The sequence below is a fragment of the Geotrypetes seraphini genome, chromosome 1, assembly GCF_902459505.1.
Source record: "Geotrypetes seraphini chromosome 1, aGeoSer1.1, whole genome shotgun sequence".
Taxonomy (NCBI): domain Eukaryota; kingdom Metazoa; phylum Chordata; class Amphibia; order Gymnophiona; family Dermophiidae; genus Geotrypetes; species Geotrypetes seraphini.
The window spans coordinates 456705089-456724265 of NC_047084.1; the positions used below are offsets into that span (position 1 = coordinate 456705089).

The window sequence follows — 19177 nt, forward strand, 5'->3', positions numbered from 1 at the left end:
TATGGAAAGGGGAAAAAGCAGAAAGTGGATGGAAGGGGCAGACGCTGGAAGGAAAAGAGTGAAAAGAAGATGAAATCAGAAACCAGAGACAACAGTCTGCCCTTTTTTTTGGGGGGAGGGTTCTTTCTGCCTTAGCCCTTTCTCTTACCATCATCATTCTGTGGTGCATCAGAATCCCCACCCCCCACCCCGGTCGCCTGGCGCCGTTCTCCCCCCAGATGCTCGGCGCCACCTCCCCCACCCTCCCCTGGTTGCCCGGCCCATCTGGCAAATTTAAGAACCCATTGTGGCCCACAAATCAAAAAGTTTACCCACCCCTGTTCTAGCCCTAAGCATTCCCAGGTCCAGGTGGAAGCTATTTTTTTTTTTGTTTGTTTCAGAAGATACCTAGGTGCAGGACACCTTGCTTGCAGCTCAGGCTGACTTTGTATGTTTTTTGTGAGGGAGTAAGCTGATCAGATCTTTTCTTCCAATCTTGCCATCCTGGGATCTGTTTGTTTTTGAAGGTACCAGTGAAGCTGTCATTTGTACCTTAAGCTTGACATCGGGAATAGAAAAAGTGCCAAAACCTTAACTAAAACCTTTAACTTTAAAAAGGGCAAATACGATCACATGAGAGCCATGGTGAAACAACGACTCAAGAAAAAGGTGGACAAATTTGAAACGGTAGACCAGGCATGGTCCCTACTGAAAAATGCTGTCACAGAAGCACAAAATCTACACATTCCGAGGATCTCCAAAGAAGGGAGAACAAAAGGTAAGGGAGAACCGGCATGGCTTACCAGACAGGTGAGGGAAGCCATAAAAGAAAAGAAGGACTCTTTCAAAAAATGGAAACACATGAAAACAACCGAAGCATGGAAAAAACATAAAGATGATCAGAAGAAATGTCACAAGGCGGTGAGGGATGCCAAAAAGGACTATGAGGAAAAAATAGCGCAAGAGGCCAAAAACTTCAAGCCCTTCTTTAGATACGTGAAAGGGAAAAAACCCGCAAGAGGCGGTGGGACCCCTGGACGACCAGGGAAGAAAAGGGCACATTAAGGAAGATAAACAAATTGCGGACAAACTAAATTCCTTCTTTGCGTCCGTCTTTACGGAGGAGGATACCGCAAAAATACCAGAAGTGAAAGTGTTTAGTGGAGTAATAGAAGACAGCCTCACCACAGTTGAAGTGGAGTTGGACCAGATATACTACCAGATCGACAAACTTAAAAGTGACAAATCCCCTGGACCGGATGGAATTCACCCGAGAGTCTTAAAGGAATTGAAGGTTGAAATCGGAGAGTTATTACAAAAACTCGCCAATCTGACAATCAGAACTGGACAGATACCAGATAACTGGAAGATAGCGAACGTCACGCCAATTTTCAAAAAAGGATCGAGAGGAGAACTGGGCAACTACAGACCTGTGAGCCTTACGTCTGTACCTGGAAAGATGGTTGAAGCACTGATCAAGGTTAGCATAGTACGGCACTTAGATACACACGACTTGCTGAAACCCAGTCAACATGGGTTCAGGAAAGGGAAATCATGTTTAACGAATTTACTTCAATTTTTTGAGACCGTAAACAAGCAAATTGATAGTGGAATGCCGGTGGACATAATATATTTGGACTTCCAGAAAGCATTCGACAAAGTTCCACATGAAAGACTTCTCAGGAAACTACAAAGCCATGGAATAGAGGGAGATATACAAAGGTGGATAGGCAAATGGCTGGAAAACAGGAAGCAGAGAGTGGGCATAAATGGGAAGTTCTCAGACTGGGAGAAAGTGACTAGTGGTGTGCCCCAGGGCTCGGTACTTGGGCCGATCCTATTTAATATTTATATCAATGACCTGGAAGACGGAATATCCAGTGAGATCATTAAGTTTGCAGACGACACAAAGCTATGCCGGGCAATCAGATCGCAGGAAGATAGCGAGGAACTCCAGAGCGACTTGTATCAGTTAGAGAAATGGGCAGAGCAATGGCAGATGAAGTTCAACGTGGAGAAATGCAAAGTAATGCATTTAGGTAGTAAGAATAAGGAACACGAGTATATAATGTCAGGCGCAACTCTGGGTAAGAGCGAACAAGAATAGGACCTGGGTGTACTGATAGATAGGACCCTGAAGCCATCGGCACAATGCGCGGCAGCGGCAAAGAAAGCAAACAGAATGTTAGGCATGATAAAGAAAGGAATCACGAGTAGATCGAAGAAAGTCATAATGCCGCTTTATAGAGCAATGGTCAGACCACACTTGGAATACTGTGTCCAACATTGGACTCCCAACCTAAAGAAGGATATAAAACTGCTGGAGAGGGTGCAGAGACGAGCAATGAAGCTAATAAGAGGTATGGAGAACTTGGAATATGAGGAACGACTCAAGAAACTGGGACTGTTCTCCCTTGAGAAGAGGAGGCTGCGAGGGGACATGATAGAGACGTTCAAAATACTGAAAGACATCGATAAAATAGAGCAGAAAAACAAATTATTTACATTGTCCAACGTGACACGGACAAGAGGACATGGTTTGAAGCTAAGGGGGGACAAGTCCAGGACAAATGTCAGGAAGTTCTGCTTCACGCAGCGAGTGGTGGACGCCTGGAATGCTCTTCCAGAGGAGGTTATTAAGGAATCCACTGTGCTAGGATTCAAAGGCAAATTAGATGCACATCTCCTTATGAGAGGCATAGAGGGATATGGGTGATTAAAACTACATCAGGTGTATACCTGACTGGGCCTCCACGTGTGCGGATCGCCAGACTCGATGGATCATGGGTCTGATCCGGAGATGGCAGTTCTTATGTTCTTATGGAAGTCTTCAGTAAAATATGAAGACTTAACCAGTATCTTACCATGAAGGTGGGGTTTTTGGTGACCATCCCTTCAGCCCTGTTGGTTTCGGAGCTGGAGGGACCCCCTTGACACTTGTTCTCAGCTGATACAGTCTTGGTATGCATAGTTACTTCCTTTTTTGCCAAGAGTGATTTCTTCATTACATGTGAACAAGCATGGGGATTTTTCTTGGGCTATTTTTGCTTTTTCCCTTTCCACAGTAATTGTATATACCGTAGTTCAGATATGTTTGATTTCAATGTCGGATTATATTTGATGGACCTAATCTGCTTTGGCAGTGGTATACAGTGATACCTTGGAATCCAAACTTAATCCGTTCCAGAACACCGTTCGAGTTCCAAGACAATGTTCCCATTTAAAATAGAACTCAAATTTTAACAGTAAATACACTGTATTTTAAGGTAAAATATTAACAAACTAAACTAAACTAAACCTTGGGTTTGTATACCGCACCATCTCCATAGTTGTGGAGCTCGGCACGGTTTACAGGAATTGTAATAAGAAAGGAACTCCAAGGAAGGGCTAGATGAAGATCAGAGGAGAGGAGAATGTTAGAGGGCTAGGATGTCAGAAGAGGGGGGAGTGTTAGGTTTTAGAGAAAAGCCAGGTTTTCAGCTGTTTACGGAAGGGTTGGAGAGCACTCAGGTTTCGAAGGGGGGAGATAAGGTTGTTCCAAAGCTCGATGAGTCTGAAGGAGAGGGAAGTCCCCAGTTTTCCTGGGTGGGAAATGCCTTTTAATGAGGGGAAGGATAATTTAGATTTTTGGGTAGGTCTGGTGGTATTAAGATTTGAGGAATTCCAAGAAAGTATTTTCCTCAGAACACTACACAAAGGCGAAAATCACACGAGATGCTTTCACTACAGCTTCCAACAATGAACGACGTATGGATGGCCTGAGCGCTGGGGAAATGTACACACAAACACACACGAACAACATGCAGGGTGTTTGGATTCCAAAGCAGCGTTCAGATTCCGGGGCAAAATTTGTTCAAATTTTTTGTTCGGATTCCAAGTTGTTCAAGTACTGGGGCGTTCGGATTCCAAGCTATCACTGTACTTGAGAATTCCAGGTTGCACCAGCACATTATAACGTTCAGAAGTGTTTCAGGAGGAGAAGATACCTCAGACTGATGTCTTAGATCTTTCTTAGAGAGGAAAGGGGATGAAGGTTTTGTCTTGGCATGCCTTGCACATTATGAAAGAGAGCTCTCACCCTCTTCTGACTCGTCTTTTGAAAATCTGAGCAAGGGGGCCGTAGACTCCATTTCTTCCTCCTACTCTCTCTATTCCTCCCTCCCTTCCTATCTGTCTGTAGCTCCATTTCCCTTCTTTTTTTTTTTTTTTTGCATCCTCCTTTCTTGTCCTGACCTCTCCTACTGTTTACTTTTTCCAGCACCTTTTTTGCTCTCTGGGTTATTCTCTCTGGCTCTCCTTTGGGTGTTTGTTGGAGGGAAGGTCATGGTCCATGCATGCAGGATTTCTGTGTCAGCAGGTTTCCCTGAGGTAATGTCTCACTTCAAAATTTATCATAGCAGTGGCAGGAAAGAGCAGCAAAAGGGAGTTGTTTGAGGAGGCCTAGGTTGCCAGGATACTGCTTGGAGGAGGGGAAGCTCAGAGAGATTCTGATAACTTAATTGGGAATACTGATTGTCCTTTCTGATCCATGTGAGGGAAGGTTGCACAGACCTCTTATCTTAACTCAAGTCTCCCCGTCTTGCATGTCTTGAAGGTAATATGTAGAAATAAAGCAAAAACATAAAGGATAAAAAATACCTTCTTTGATTGGACTAACTTAAAGTACCGTAGTTTATGATTAGCTTTCAAAGGCAGCCACTTCCTCCTCAGATCAGAAATAAGCAAATAATGGAAACATAAAAGCATTTCAGTGGTAGTTGGTGACAAAACAGTTTGAATTTCTTTGTGGTGGGAAAGAAAGCTGAGTATTGAGTATTTCTAACTTTCTTTTTTGTTCTGCAGGCAGGTGAGGATAAGGACCCTAACCAAGGGCAGCCCTGTACCACTTGTGGAGACCAGTGTCCTGGATTCCTGGTCCATGGATGGAGGTATAAGTAGCTCACGATTCCTCTGTATTCATCTCCTACCCTCCTCCACTCCTGCATCAAACTCACACCTCCTTTCCGTTTCTCCTCCAGCGCCTACATTATTGAATCCAGCTCCCAAACCACACTTCTCTTACCTTCTACCTTACTGCAGCAGCCCAGCCTCGTACCTCTTCCCACCCTATGCCTCAGCTCAGCTCTCTCATTAAGCTTTTCCTCATTCCTTGCACTGATGCACATAACCCAAATCTCATACCCTTGCTTTTCCGTCCGTCCCTGTTCTAGTTCATTCGCCATCCAACCTGCAAATACAGCACTCAGCCTCTACTCCACACATGCCTATCTCTTGTCCCCCAAACCAGATCTCTCCTCATACCTACCCCACTATACTGAACCCAGTCTCATGAGTCTCACCCTATGCCTTTCCCCACCATACTACATAAAAAGTCCTTCAACCCTGCATCTTGTGTCCAGCTGTGGCCAATTCAGGTCACAAGTACTTTGCAAGATCCCAGAAAGTAGCAGATGAGATGAGCAATGGCTTTCAACCATTCAACTCTCCACATGGGTGGGGATATTGCATCATGATATCTTACTGCTCAATGATATATCTTATCATATTTCCCCTCAGCCATCTCTTCTCCATGCTCAAAACCCCTAACTTCTTTAATCTTTCTTCATATGAGAGTCATTCCATTCCCTTAGTTATTTTGGTCGCCCTTCTGTCCACCTTTTCTAATTCCACTATATCTTTTTTGAGACGAAACAACCTAAATTGCCCACAATATTCAAAGTTAGGGTTACCATATTTGTGAAGACAAAAAAAAAAAAAGAGGATACATGACCCTGCCCATACTCTACCCACAGCCCCGCCCATACTCCACCCATTTCCTTGGTCCCCCTTCCCGTCCTCTGTATCCTTTTAGTGCTTCTCTCGCTCTCTCTCTCCCTTCTTCCAACCCTCCTCCCCCACGAGTGCTTCTCTTTTTCTTTCTCTCTTTCCTTCCACTTGTGGGTGCTTCTTTCTTTTTTCTCTCCTTCCAGCCCACAACCCTCCACGTGTGCCCCTCTCTCTCCTTCCAACCTCCTCTCCTGCTGTTTCTGTCTTTCCCCTCCCATCCAGCCTACTCTACTCCGTGCTTTTTGCTCCAGCACTCTCTCCTTTCCATAATGCTTCTCCAGCTCTCCTTCCATGATGTTTCTCAGCCCTCCCCAATCCCTCCATGCTCTTTCTCCAGCTCCTCTTCCTCCCTCCGTGAATGCTGTTCCTCCATCCTCTGTCCCTCCCTCCACCAACGCTGCTTCCCCTCATGACCTCTTTAGCTCCTGACTCCCCCATCTCTGTAATTTAATCTTTGGGAAGCTGGCAGCAGCACTGAGGTGAGCCTGCTGTCACTGACCTGCCCCAGAAGCCACCTCACTGCAGGTCCCACCAATGCTGGAACGGGAAGTCGCTGCTGTCAGCTGCTCAAAGATTAAATTAAAGTGGCTGGGCTCAGGAAGGAGGTAGGTGGGGGAGTCGGGAGAACCAGCTAAACCTGGACAGATCCCCCCATTTAAAAAAAATACCAAAAACGTCCACGCACCCAGGCTGTCCTTTAAAAAGAGGACATGTCCAGGTTTTCCCAGACATCTGGTAACCCTATTCAAAGTACAGTCCCACAGTGGAACTATGCAGAGGCTTTATGGTAGTCTGTTTTATTTTCTGTTCCTTTCCTATAAATTCCTGACATATTTTCAATGTATTATCCATGATGATGCCTATATCCTTTTCATGCTAGCAGCATAAATCATTATTGATTTAGCAATTTTGAATACTTGTGTGCTGTCTACAGGATTGATTGCTTCACTCACTATTACTTACAGATCATTTATAGATACCGTAGGTTAAAAAGCACCTTTTTATTTCCTATCTCTGAACCAGTTCCCATTCCAAAACAGAACATTTTAATTTCCTCATGAGTCTCTCATGAGAAACTTTATCAAAAGCTTTCTGGAAATTTTGAAGCATCTCAACCTTTCAACACTATAGAAGTGATAAATAGTAGTAGTACTAATGCAATGTGACTCCTTTGGGTGTTATCAGCACTGCCAGGGGGCCTCAGGGTTGCAATTCTGGATGTGCACTAACCTAGCTGGGAGTTACGGGAGAGCAGTGTGCCTGGGTCCTGCTAGAGAAGTGTGTGTGTGGGGGGGGGGGGGAGGGGTTGCCTTGGAAAGCAGGAAAGGTGAAATGCAGATTTAGTGGTTTGTCACTTCTGTAATGGTAACTCTGGAAGAATGAGGAAATGGCAACCCTAAACAAAAACACTCACCAGATCGTTCCACAGAAAAAATGGAAAACCAACAGAAAACAAAACTGTGGAACTGATGATCTTGATGAAAAGCTTATTAATAAAAGGTCTTCACAAATACAAGCAAATGCAGGTCTATAGATAAATCCATATAATGCACAGTAAAAGGAAGGAGCTGGAGACGCGAAGGAGCCTACAAGCAGCCGCCTGAGGACGGGAGGAGGGCGGAGGCACCCCCAGCTCCATGGCGCCACAGCCACCTACCACCACAGCCTGTTCAGGATTCAATTCTGGCGGCAGAACGGTGACGAGAAAACTGCCAGATGGGGCTGAAAGTGGAGGGTCAGGTGCTGGAGTTGGCCAGACCTGGTGTCAGACGATGGTGCATCGGATGTCGGGGAGTCTGTGGAGGGAGAGCCCGCTTGTGGTCGGTAGATCTCCACCTGTAATCTTTGGCGGTTAGCCCTCGCCCACGGTTGGGATCTAGAGATCATCTTTGGCCAGTGATTAGAGCCTAATTGGACTTCTATTCTGTCCTGCTTTGGGACTTTGAGTTTAAATAGGCTAAAAAAGCTTCCAGAAAACTGTGAGTTGAAAATCATAGCACGGACGGCGTGAGGTGCAACAAGTTGCTCTATGGGTTATATGGATTTATCAATAGACATGCATTTGCTTATATTTGAGAAGACCTTTTATTAATAAACTTTTACATCGAGATTGTCGGTTCCACAGTTTTGTTTTCTGTTGAAATGGCAATACTGACAGGTGACAGGGAGGGGTGAATAAACTGTCCTAGTCCCCGTAAAGGAAAACCTGGAGAGGAGTTGAGAGGCCTTGGGAGGGGGTTACCCGGAGCCTAATTAAGGACAGGGAGAGAGATCTGTTCCAAGGCTGCAGCATCTGCTGGAAGGGGGAGGAGGGTACATTTCTCAGCTGCAGGGGAGAAAAGGGCTCCAGGTGGAGTTAATGAGGAGAGAGACCTAGACATGCACAGCAGGAAGGAGCTGACGGGGACACTAGCTGCTACCACATTTTCCTATGATATTTTTATTTCTATGTATTTTACTACTACCACTATTACTATTTATCATTTCTATAACACTGAAAGGCGTACTAAGCACTTCAACATGTAATAGACGGTCTTTTCTCAGAAGAGCTTACAATCTGATTAGGACAGTTGGACAAAACAAATGGGATAGATAAGAGTTGGGGAGTATCTTGCAGAGAGAATGATAGGTATCATACAGTGAGTGGGAATTAGGAGTTGAAAGCTGCCTCAAAAAAGTGGGCTTTTATCTTGGATTTGAATACTGCTAGAAATGGAGCTTGACTTATTAACTCAGGCAGTCTGCTCCAGGCATAAGGTGCAGCAAGATAGAAGGGATGGAGTCTGGAGCTGGCAGTGAAGGAGAAGAATACCGATGAGGGACTTAGCCAGTGAATGAAGTTCATGGGGAGGGGAGTCTAGGAAGAGATAAGTGAGGAGAGATATTGAGGGGCTGCAGAGTGAATGCACTTGTAATCAGTAGGAGGGGTTTGAACTGTATTCGGAAATGGATACGGAACCAGTGAAGTGATTTGAGAGGGGTGGCTCTGGTGAAATATAACTCATGCAGCAGAATTTTGAACAGATTGAAGGGCAGAGAGATGGTTGAGTGGAAGACCTGAGAGAACCAAGTTGCAGTAATCTAAACGAGAGGTGATGAAAGGGTGGATAAAGGTTTTGGTAGTGTGCTCAGAAAGGAGAGGTTGGATTTTGGCAATATTATAGAGGAAGAAGCGATGGGCTTTAGTGGTTTGTTAGATGTGAGCAGAGAAGGAGAGAGAGGAATCAAAGATGACCCTAAGGTTGCAGGCTGACAAGACAGGGATGAGGAGATTGTTGTCCACAGAAATAGAGAATGGGAGAAGGAGGGAGGTGGGTTCAAGTGGAAAGATAAGGAAGTGGGACATCCAGGTGGCAATGTTGGACAGGCAGGCTGAGACTCAGGCCTGGATTACTTAAACAGAGAGATTTAACAACTTAACCCAGGATCTTTAACCCCCTGAATTGCCTACTTCTATCCCTAGCACCCAATCCACATCTCTAGCCTTACTCTGTTTCTGCATGCAGTCAGCCCTCTCCCTCCATTTCTACAGCTCTTCTTTAACCCCAACCCGCACTGAGCCCTGTCCACCCTCACTGTTCTGTCTAGCCTCATACCTTTCTTCATCTAACCGAGACTTCATCCCACACCCCTGGGAGGTGGTACATAGGCCAGAGCTTGATCCTGTGGTCAGGAAAATAAGAGACGAATCCTGTTCTACCTTAGGTAAATAATTTCTACTAATGCCGGGTAAACAATAGTTGTAACATGAGAAGAGTTTGAGAGTAGGACCCTGCACTGCTTCCCTGACCTCCTTGTGGATAGATGCCAGCTCCTCCTCCTGCATTACCAGGTGAGATTGGCCTGCACAGTTTCCTCTCTCTTCCAGGAAGATCTGTCAGCACTGCAAGTGTCCACGAGAGGATCACGCTGTTTGTACTATACCCCACGAGCTGGAGAGGATGATGTGCCGCCTTATCTCAGACTTCCAGCGACATTCCATCTCCGACGATGACTCAGGCTGTGCATCAGAAGAGTATTCCTGGGTGCCACCAGGCCTGAAGCCTGAGCAGGTATGAAAAGGGTGCCATGTGTGACCTGGGAGGAGGGAGAGATTTTCTTCTCTGAAGAATATTTGCTTTGTTCTCTTTCTCTCTTCGGATTGGCCACTTGGTTGTCTGTCTTTATGAGGATTGGTTACTTAGTTTTGTTTCTTTCTAGGGATTGGTTGCCTGGTTCTCTTTCTCTTTGGGAATTGGTTGCCTGATTCTCTTCTTTTGTCTGAGGATCGATCACCTGCTTATCTTCCTCTCTGGGACTGGTTGCTTGGTTCTCTTCCTCGTTGGGGATTGGTTGCTTGCTTGTTTTCCTCTCTGGAGATCAGCCACTTGGCTTTGTTTCTCCTGAAGGTTGGTTGGTCGATTCTTTCTTTTCCTCCCTGGGGATTAGGTTCTGGTTCTGGTTCTCTCTGAATTACACCGTTTCTCATTGCAGGTGTACCAGTATTTCAGCTGTCTTCCGGAGGATAAGGTTCCTTATGTGAACAGCCCTGGTGAACGCTACCGGATAAAACAATTGTTACACCAGTTGCCCCCACATGATAGTGAGGTGAGAGTCCCAGAGACTTCCAAAAGTGAGATACAGAAACAGAAGACTAGATTTGTATTTGTTGCTGTATCCGTATCCCTGAATACATGGGATGTACATCTGCTGGAACGTAGCCATTTTATACATGCATAAGTATGCCTAGTCGGGTTGAGGTGGTTTTACTGTCGGAGACCTTTGTAACTCCATGGCCTCGGTCCTATTCTTTTTCAGGCACAGTACTGCACGACCTTGCAGGAGGAAGAGGAACGGGAGCTTAGACTTTTTAGTCAGCAACGGAAGCGGGAGAATCTGGGGCGTGGTGCAGTGAGGCTCTTCCCTGTCACCATCACTGGGGCTATCTGCGAACAGGTACCAGAGGATGATGCCAGCACAGAAACTGTTTCTTTAGGAATGTCTGTTGGTTGTCTAGCCTTTCATAAATCTTTATCCTTCCTTTTCACTCCTTTTTATCTTTCTTTCCTTAACTCTTTTTTCTCTGTCTCTCTCTCTCTCTGTCCTCCCTCTTCCATCGTCTGTATCCCATTCCCCTTCCATTCCCAGGGGTTATGTATCCAGATGCATTTCTTTTCTATATACCAAAAAAATATTATATAAAGGAAAGACCAAGGAAAGAATGGATATAAGAATGCTTTACTTCATTTGGCCGATATTCAAGACTTTAAGGGGGCAGGAGAGGCTCCTCCTGCCCACTTAAATCGCTTCTCCATGGATAACCGCGAATATTCAGCGGTGCTTAACTGGTTAATGCTGCTGAACATTAGCAGGATTTAGCTCAGGCACTAACTGTGAACTTGTAGATGTTCTGGGAGCAGAGCTAGCACTTGTGTGGTTAAGTGCCAATATCCAGCCCTTAACCTCATAAGACAATTGATTAAATTGGGGCGCATACATAGCAGTCATGTCTTTATGCAGTTCAGCTTATGTGGTTAAGGACAAAATACTGTACTTAACCGCATAAGCTTTAGTGACTAACCTGAAACCAGATATTTGATGCCAGTGCCCAGCACTGAATATCTGAGAATACAACTGGTTGCAGAGATAAAAACGCTGATAGTCACTGTCTGAATATTGGCCAATTTAAAGAATAATAATAATAATAATTTTATTCTTATATACCACCATACCCAGCGAGTTCTAGGCGGTTTATATCAATTAGATTAGGATCCGCATTACAACAAATTTATCGGATTTACAACAAATTTAGCCAATCTTGGCAGATGAAGAAGGAAGAGGGTAGAAGAAGGGGAAGATAGAAGCTATCATGAAGGAGGAGATGAGCCGAGCGAGGGGCCCGGAGATTACAGGAAGGGTCGATTAAGGGTCTTGTTTGCTGAATAGGTAAGTTTTGAGTAATTTTCTGAAGCCGAGGTAGGTGTGGGCCTCGAGTATCATTTGGGCTATCCATGGGTTCAGCTTGGCTGCTTGGAAGGCGAGGGTTTTATCTAGGAATCTTTTGAAATGACAAAGCTTTAGCGAAGGGAAGGCGAACAGCTGAATTCTGCGGGATTTCTTGTTGGTGCAGTAAAGGTTAAAGTGGGGAATGATGTATCTTGGCAAAAAGCCATTTACCGATTTGTAGCAGAAGCATGTGAACTTGAAAAGAACTCTGGATTCGAATTGCAGCCAGTGAAGTTGGTGATAGAACGGGGTGATGTGTTCCCATTTCTTTAGGCCATAAATGAGACGAATGGCGGTGTTTTGGATCATTTTTAGTCTCCTGGTAGTTTTCTTCGTGGAGTTCAGGTAGATAATATTGCAGTAGTCTAGAATGCTGAGAATGGAAGATTGTACTAGTAGGCAGAAGGAGGTGTCATTGAAGTATTTTTTTATGGTACGGAGTTTCCAAAGTACCGCGAAGCATTTCCTGACGATGAAGTCGGTGTGATTTTCTAGGGACAAATTTTTGTCCAGGGTGACTCCCAGTATTTTTAAGGTGTGTTCTAGGGGGAAAGTCATTCCTTTCAGATGAATTGTGGTGTTCTTGATTTTGTCCTTGGGGGTGGCTAGAAAAAATTTTGTTTTGTCAGGGTTTAGTTTCAGCCTGAATGATAGCATCCAGAGTTCAATCTGATTGAGAATATTTGTAATGTAGTCGAGTAGTTCTGGTGAGAACCTAGTTAGAGGGATGGCTAGTGTGATGTCATCTGCGTAGATGAAAAATTTGAGCTTGAGGGTGTGAAGGAGGTTACCTAGGGAGGCCAGGTAGATATTGAACAGAGTGGGGGATAGAGGGGAGCCCTGCGGGACACCACAGGTGTTGTCCCAGCTATATGAGAAAGAGTTGTCCTTGAGTACCTTGTAGGATCTATTTTTTAGGAACCCCTAGAACCAGTTGAGGACCTGATCGGAGATGCCAATGTGTGCCAGGCATTCGAGGAGTATGGTGTGGTCGACCAGGTCAAAGGCACTGCTTAGGTCTAGTTGTATAATCAAGGCACTAGAGCCTTGACTAAAGAGCGTGTGAAGATGGTCAAGAAGGGAGGCTATGATGGTTTCGGTGCAGTGGTCCGCGCGAAAGCCTGATTGATTGCCGCTTAGGATGTTGAATTTTTCTAGGTATGTGGAGAGTTCAGCCTTTACCACCCCTTCTGCTATTTTGGTGAATAGGGGGATGTTTGCGATCGGTCTGTAGTTAGATGGGGAATTTGGAGATTCTTTTGCGTTTTTTATAATGAGGGTAATCATAATATGACCTTGCTCTGGTGGGAAGTTTCCTGTGGATAATAGGGAGTTGACCCATGTCATCATATTTGCTTTGAAGTGGCTTGGGGCAGTTTTCGTGATATATGGTAGGCATGTGTCCAATTTGCAGAAGGAGTGGATGTATTTATTGTAGTAAGTATTAAAGGTTTGCCAGTCAATTGTTGAGAATTGTTTCCAGCTAAGGTCTGTTCTGGATCCTGGGTCTGGGTTAGATATATCAGGGTCTGGGAGAATGGGGAACAGTTCGAGGGGATTGGTCCTGGTAGGTAAAGTTGATCTTAATTTTTGAGTCTTGGTGTTGAAGAAGTCTGCGAGGGCGTTGGCAGTTATAGTGGATTCTTCATAGATGTTTGTGAGTAGGCCATTGAGTAGGCCTATAAGCAATGACTGTCCCTGCAACTGTTTAATTTAGGCCTTCCATTCAATAGGTCGAAATTAAACAAATAATAAACAAGATTATAAAATTGGAATATCAGAGGATATATGGTAAATTACCCAAATATTCTAATAAAATCTTACACTTATACCAGCCAAGACATCCAATGAGATCTGAAAATCGAATGTTGTTAGTTGTGAGCTGATGTATGCACAAAATTAACTAATAAGTTTAACTTTTAATCGGTGCTGATAATTGGTAAGTAACACCTGTTAACTGGAGTTAATTGAAAGGTGTACAGCTTGGTAGGCGTAGAGCAGAACTTGGTATGCGCCTTGTGTAAAGCACATAGTTAAAAGTGGGCAAGATTAGGATCATGGGCATGTTTTTGAGTTAGGCCCCATTGTGCGCACACCTTAGGCGAAGGCATTTAGGCCAAGAAAACCCTGGCATAAATAGGATACGCCTAAATATTGGTACATTGAAGCGCAATTCTGTAGAGTGCACATAACGTTTAAAGAATCACTAGTCTTTAAGCCCATTACATTAACGGGTGCTAGAGTAGATGTCTGTCTGTCTGGGTATTTTTTTCTTTGTGCATGCTGCCTGTCTGTCATTTTTTCTGTCTGTGTCTCTCCCTATGTTCTTAGTGCCCTCAGTGCCCCCTTCCTATGTCCTTAGTGCCCCTTCCTATGTCCATAGTGCCCCCAGTGCTTCCTTCCTATGTCCCCATCATTATCTTCCAGACTTTGTCCCACCCCCACCCCTGATGCCAGCCTGCCTGCCTCCCATCCCCCTGAGCAGCATGTTTCCATGGAAATCACCCCACCCCCTGATGCCAGCCTGCCTTCCACTGGAAAAGCGACGACTCAGAGGAGACATGATAGAAACCTTCAAGATCATGAACGGCATAGAAAAAGTGGACAGGGACAGATTTTTCAAATTATGGGGAACCACAAGTACAAGGGGGCACTCAGAGAAATTGAGAGGGGAAAGGTTTAGAACAAATGCCAGGAAGTTCTTTTTCACCCAGAGGGTGGTGAATACATGGAACGCGCTACCGGAGGATGTGATAAGCAGAAGCACGCTACAGGGCTTCAAGGAGGGTCTGGACGGGTACCTGGAGAACAAAGGGATTGAGGGGTACAGATAAGAGTAGAGGTAAGGTTAGAGGGATAGGATTAGAGTAATTTGTAAAATTAGTCAGAGACCACTGTTCAAACAGTGGGCCTGATGGGCCGCCGCGAGAGCGGACCGCTGGGCGAGATGGACCTCTGGTCTGCCTCAACGGAGGCAACTTCTTATGTTCTTATGTTCTAACCCCCCCCGATGCCAGGCTGCCTGCATCCCATCCCACTTCCATTGACCCCCCAATCCCCCTGATGCCAGTCTGCCTGCCTGCCTCCCAGCCAGGCCCAGTGCTGGATAAGGCGGGTGATGGCCAAGGCCTTGGGGAAGTCCCTCTCTAGTGATCCAGCCAGTCCTTCTGCTCAGGCATGTTTGATCATTATGCATAAAGAAAACGAATTTTGATCCGCCAGGCTGTCTTGTCTCCCCCAGCCTATACTCTTTCATATGCTCTCTCCCAAGCAATCTTAACTCTGAACTATTCTGTTTTGCTTCCAGCATCGTGTGGCTCCAGCAGCGTTACAGGCACAGTAAACACCGCTGCTTCGCGGTCTTTTAGTGGCCTAATTTCCTCTGCCTCGTCCCTGATGATGTCATCAGGGACGCGGCAGCGGAAATCAGGCCAGTAGAAGACCACGAAGCAGCGGTGTTTACTGTACCTGGGACGCTGCTGGAGCCGGAAGGTTTGTGTTCGTCTCGTGGTGGTAGGTGCGGCTGGGAGGGTCAACGGGGGTTTCGGGTGTGCTGGGTAGGGTCGGCGCCAGGAGGGGGGGGGGAGTCGCAGCGTGTTACCTGCTGTGAGTCAGGCCGGAGCCGGCAAGCCCTCTTCCTGGCATCCTCCACTCCGCACCGCCTTTGCCTTAGCGCGCATGCGCACTCTGCCGGCCACATCCTGACAGATCAGGACTCAGGGAACATGGGGGTAAGAATGCGCATGTGCGCTTAGCATTTTATTATTATAGATAATAATTAGTGCCACAGTAGTTGGCGCCTAATTGCAGTGTGCAGTCCATGCCTGTTCTCTGCTCATAGCCCGCCCAATTCTCACCCCCAACATGCAATTAGGGCCTGATTGTATAGATGGTGCCTAAATCAGTAGTCACCTAGGGAAATGGCATCTACTGTGTCTCATTCAAAGTTCTGCCCTTATCAGTCTTTTACGCAAATTTCCTAATTCAATCCAAGAAGATGAGCCATCTGCAGGGTGACCCGTCTCATATATAGTGGGTCTATTTAATAACACTGTCCTTTGCTCCTCTGAGAAAGTAAACAAACTCTTATTGGGCTGTGCCATTCTACTCACTCGTGGACAGTGTCGTTAAATAGACCTACTATATATAAGAGGGGTCACTCTGCAGATGGATCATCTTGGATTGAATTAGAAAATTTGCATAAAAGACTGATAAGGGCAGAACTCCCTGCTAATACACGAATCCAGAAAGCACCTACATTGTTTTCATATGATACAGAATTTAAGGATTTATGGGTAGCTCTACTAACCAAATGTAGTTTTGATTTAATGCTACTCATCATACAACAAATTATGAAACTAGAGAAGGAGCTTCTGGAGAATATAGAGCAAATGAAAATTAGCATAAAACAAGTCTACACGGATGAAGATGAATTTAATAGACTGGATGGGGGATCAACAGAAGAGTATGGATACCTATAAGGACTCATTCAAAGTTAGACTCTGTTTATAGAATCACGCCAGAGTTTTCTTGGCCTACAATATTTATTTATTCAATTTTCTGTACTGTTCTCCCAGGGGAGCTCAAAACAGTTAACATGAGTTTATACAGGTACTTAGCATTTTCCCTATCTGTCCCGATGGACTCACAATCTATCTAATGTACCGGGGATAATGGGGAGATTAAGTGACTTGCTCAGGGTCACAAGGAGCAGTGTGGGTTTGAACCCACAACCTCAGAGTGCTGAGGTTGTAGCTTTAACCATTGCACCACACTGTCCCCCACTGGTACCTAACACAATCCACAGCCAAACTCCGACCCTAACCTGTTTTTCAGGTAGGCACTGCAGTGTAGACGCCTTTGTGAAAACTAATTTAAAATTTTTTTTTAATGGTGATGTTCAATTAACAGCGTCGATTGAAACAATTAAAAATTTAAATTAGTTGTCTAGATTAGCTAGGCACTCCTAACAGCAGCCACTTTTTATAGAATCAGGGCCTTAATGCACAAATTATCTTGTGCTGGATACTAGCTTGGTAACAATTACTGTGCTCAAGTTCTACTACCGTATTTTCATGCATATAACGCGCGCGTCATACACGATTTTACAAACCGTGCATAACCATGCGTGTTATATGCGTGAGCGCGTTGTACAAATTTTTTTTACATAGTTTCCCCCCCAACGTCCGATTCATCCCCCTGCCCCACCCCGAAGGACCGCTCGCACCCCCACCCCGAAGGACCGCTCGCACACCCCCCCCGACATCCGATTCATCCCCCAGCGCCCCCCCCCCCCGCACGGAGAAGCTGCCTACCGTTGGTTCCCGATGCCAGTGAGCCCTGCTGCTTCCTCTACCGGCGGTCCCGCCCCTTCTCTGAGCCCTACGCTGCTTCTTCTGCCGCGATCCCGCCCCTTCTCTGACATCAGAGAAAGGGCGGGACCGCTGGCAGAGGAAGCAGCGCAGGGCTCAGAGAAGGGGCGGGACCGCCGGCAGAGGAAGCAGCAGGGCTCACTGGCATCAGGAACCAACGGTAGGCAGCTTCTCCGTGCAGGGGGGGGCGCTGGGAGATGAATCGGATGTCGGGGGCGTCGAAAGGAGAGTCAGGACGAGAGGAGACTCGGGGCAGGGCAGCGAAAGGAGAGTCGGGATGAGAGGAGACTCGGGGCAGAGGGCGGGGCGGCGAAAGGAGAGTCGGGACGAGAGGAGACTCGGGGCAGGGTGGCGAAAGGAGAGTTGGGACGAGAGAAGACTCGGGGCAGAGGGCAGGGCGGCGAAAAGACAGCCGGGACGAGAGGAGACTCGAGGCAGAGGGCAGGGCGGCAAGAGGAGAGTCGGGACGGCAGAAGGAGATTTAAATTCATGGAGCAGCATGCGCGGTATATAATAATTTCTTTACATAAATTTAGGTTTCCCACGCGCTATACCCGTGTGCGCGTTTTACACGGGTGCACGGTATATGCGTGAAAATACGGTAATTTACACAACTGCTTGATATACTTTACTTTGTTTTTTCTTTCAACAGCTTGTTTTAGATTTTTATTTTTTTTTTATTATTATATTTTGCCTCGAGACTCATGTGAGTGAGGCGAGTAAATAGTGGAGTCCCAAAGAGACCCAAAAATGGTTTATAACAAGCAGAGTTGAAAACAGGAACAAAAAGTTCAAACTGAGCTAATGAAGCCTATTTTTCAGGACTACTCCAGACAGAACAGAAATGTTATGAGGGGAAAACCACACACACACACGTGATGATTTCATAAGTAATTTTTTTTCCCCCTTCAGAAAGTAGATTGGAAATAAAAACATGAAAGTTTTATAGAGCAGAAATGTGAACAATTTCCCAGCCCTTGGCTAGTTGTGACATGCTGATGTCAGAAGGTCTATATGCAGAAAGGCACACAATAAGGTATCATGTCTTATCCACTGAGCACAACCATAACAGAATTGTAGAGAATGAAAGTAGTGATCATTTGGGATATTCCCTTGCCCACTGATAAAATCTCACTTCAAGGAATCTGGACATAATAGAAAAGAAAAAAAAAAAGAATACATTTCTAATAGAACCATCAATTTTGTACTACATACAAAGACAGAAGATGATCAAGAGATGCAATCAGAGACGAAGAAAAGGTGGCAAAAAGGTACAGAAAGTTCCAGTTGTCTTTGGCACCAGTTGGCTGATGAAAACAAACTTTTTTTATAAAAAAATATTTTTATCTTTATTGAGTTTAAATTATATGATAACACAATCATAATGAATAAAACAGTATCCACCTTACAGTACATAACATAAAACAATATAAGGAAAATTTTAACATTCTTTCTACTGTTAATTAGTCCACAAATAATGAGGGAGAAGTATCACAAATCGGAGACTAATTAATTAATCCAGCAAATTATAAGAAATTTAGGCTGACTGAAGTGGACCCAATTAACTAACTTGGAACATTTTCTTGGTTAAAAATAGGGGTACTTGCAAACATCACCTCCTTATCTAATATAAACCTCGATAACTGTGCAGATTCAAAAAAGATATATTTGGCTCCCCTATAATTAACTAAGCATTTACAGGGGTATCTCAAAATAAATGTAGCTCCAATTTTTAACACCTGTGGTCTCAAGAGCAAAAACTGTTTCCTTTTTTTTTTTTAGTTATCCTAGAAACATCTGGATACATTCTTATTTTTTGATTCAAAAACAAAACATCTTTATATTTAAAAAAACAACTTCAAAAGCCATTCTCTATCTGAATCTAATGCTAGTTGTACAAAAAGTGTGGCAACCATTAATTCCTCTGATTCTGACTTCTCTAATAGGTTTGTTAAGTCCAATACATATATTACTGGTTCTTGCTTGTCCTCCGGAGTCTTCTTCTTTCCCAAGGG

General features: G+C 44.9%; 1 protein-coding gene across 3 annotated transcripts in view; it reads left to right on the forward strand.

Annotated features, from left to right (window-relative positions):
* Positions 1–19177, forward strand: part of PRICKLE3 (prickle planar cell polarity protein 3) — an 80659-nt gene that overhangs the window by 25211 nt on the left and 36271 nt on the right. For 2 of the 3 annotated variants that reach the window (XM_033922107.1, XM_033922116.1), the window contains exons 2-5: positions 4822–4907; positions 9674–9857; positions 10279–10392; positions 10603–10740. In XM_033922107.1, coding sequence (XP_033777998.1) covers positions 4822–4907; positions 9674–9857; positions 10279–10392; positions 10603–10740 — 522 coding nt within the window. Of the gene's footprint in view, positions 1–4821; positions 4908–9673; positions 9858–10278; positions 10393–10602; positions 10741–19177 lie in introns of those variants that run through there. The other variant, XM_033922125.1, reaches the window with a different exon arrangement.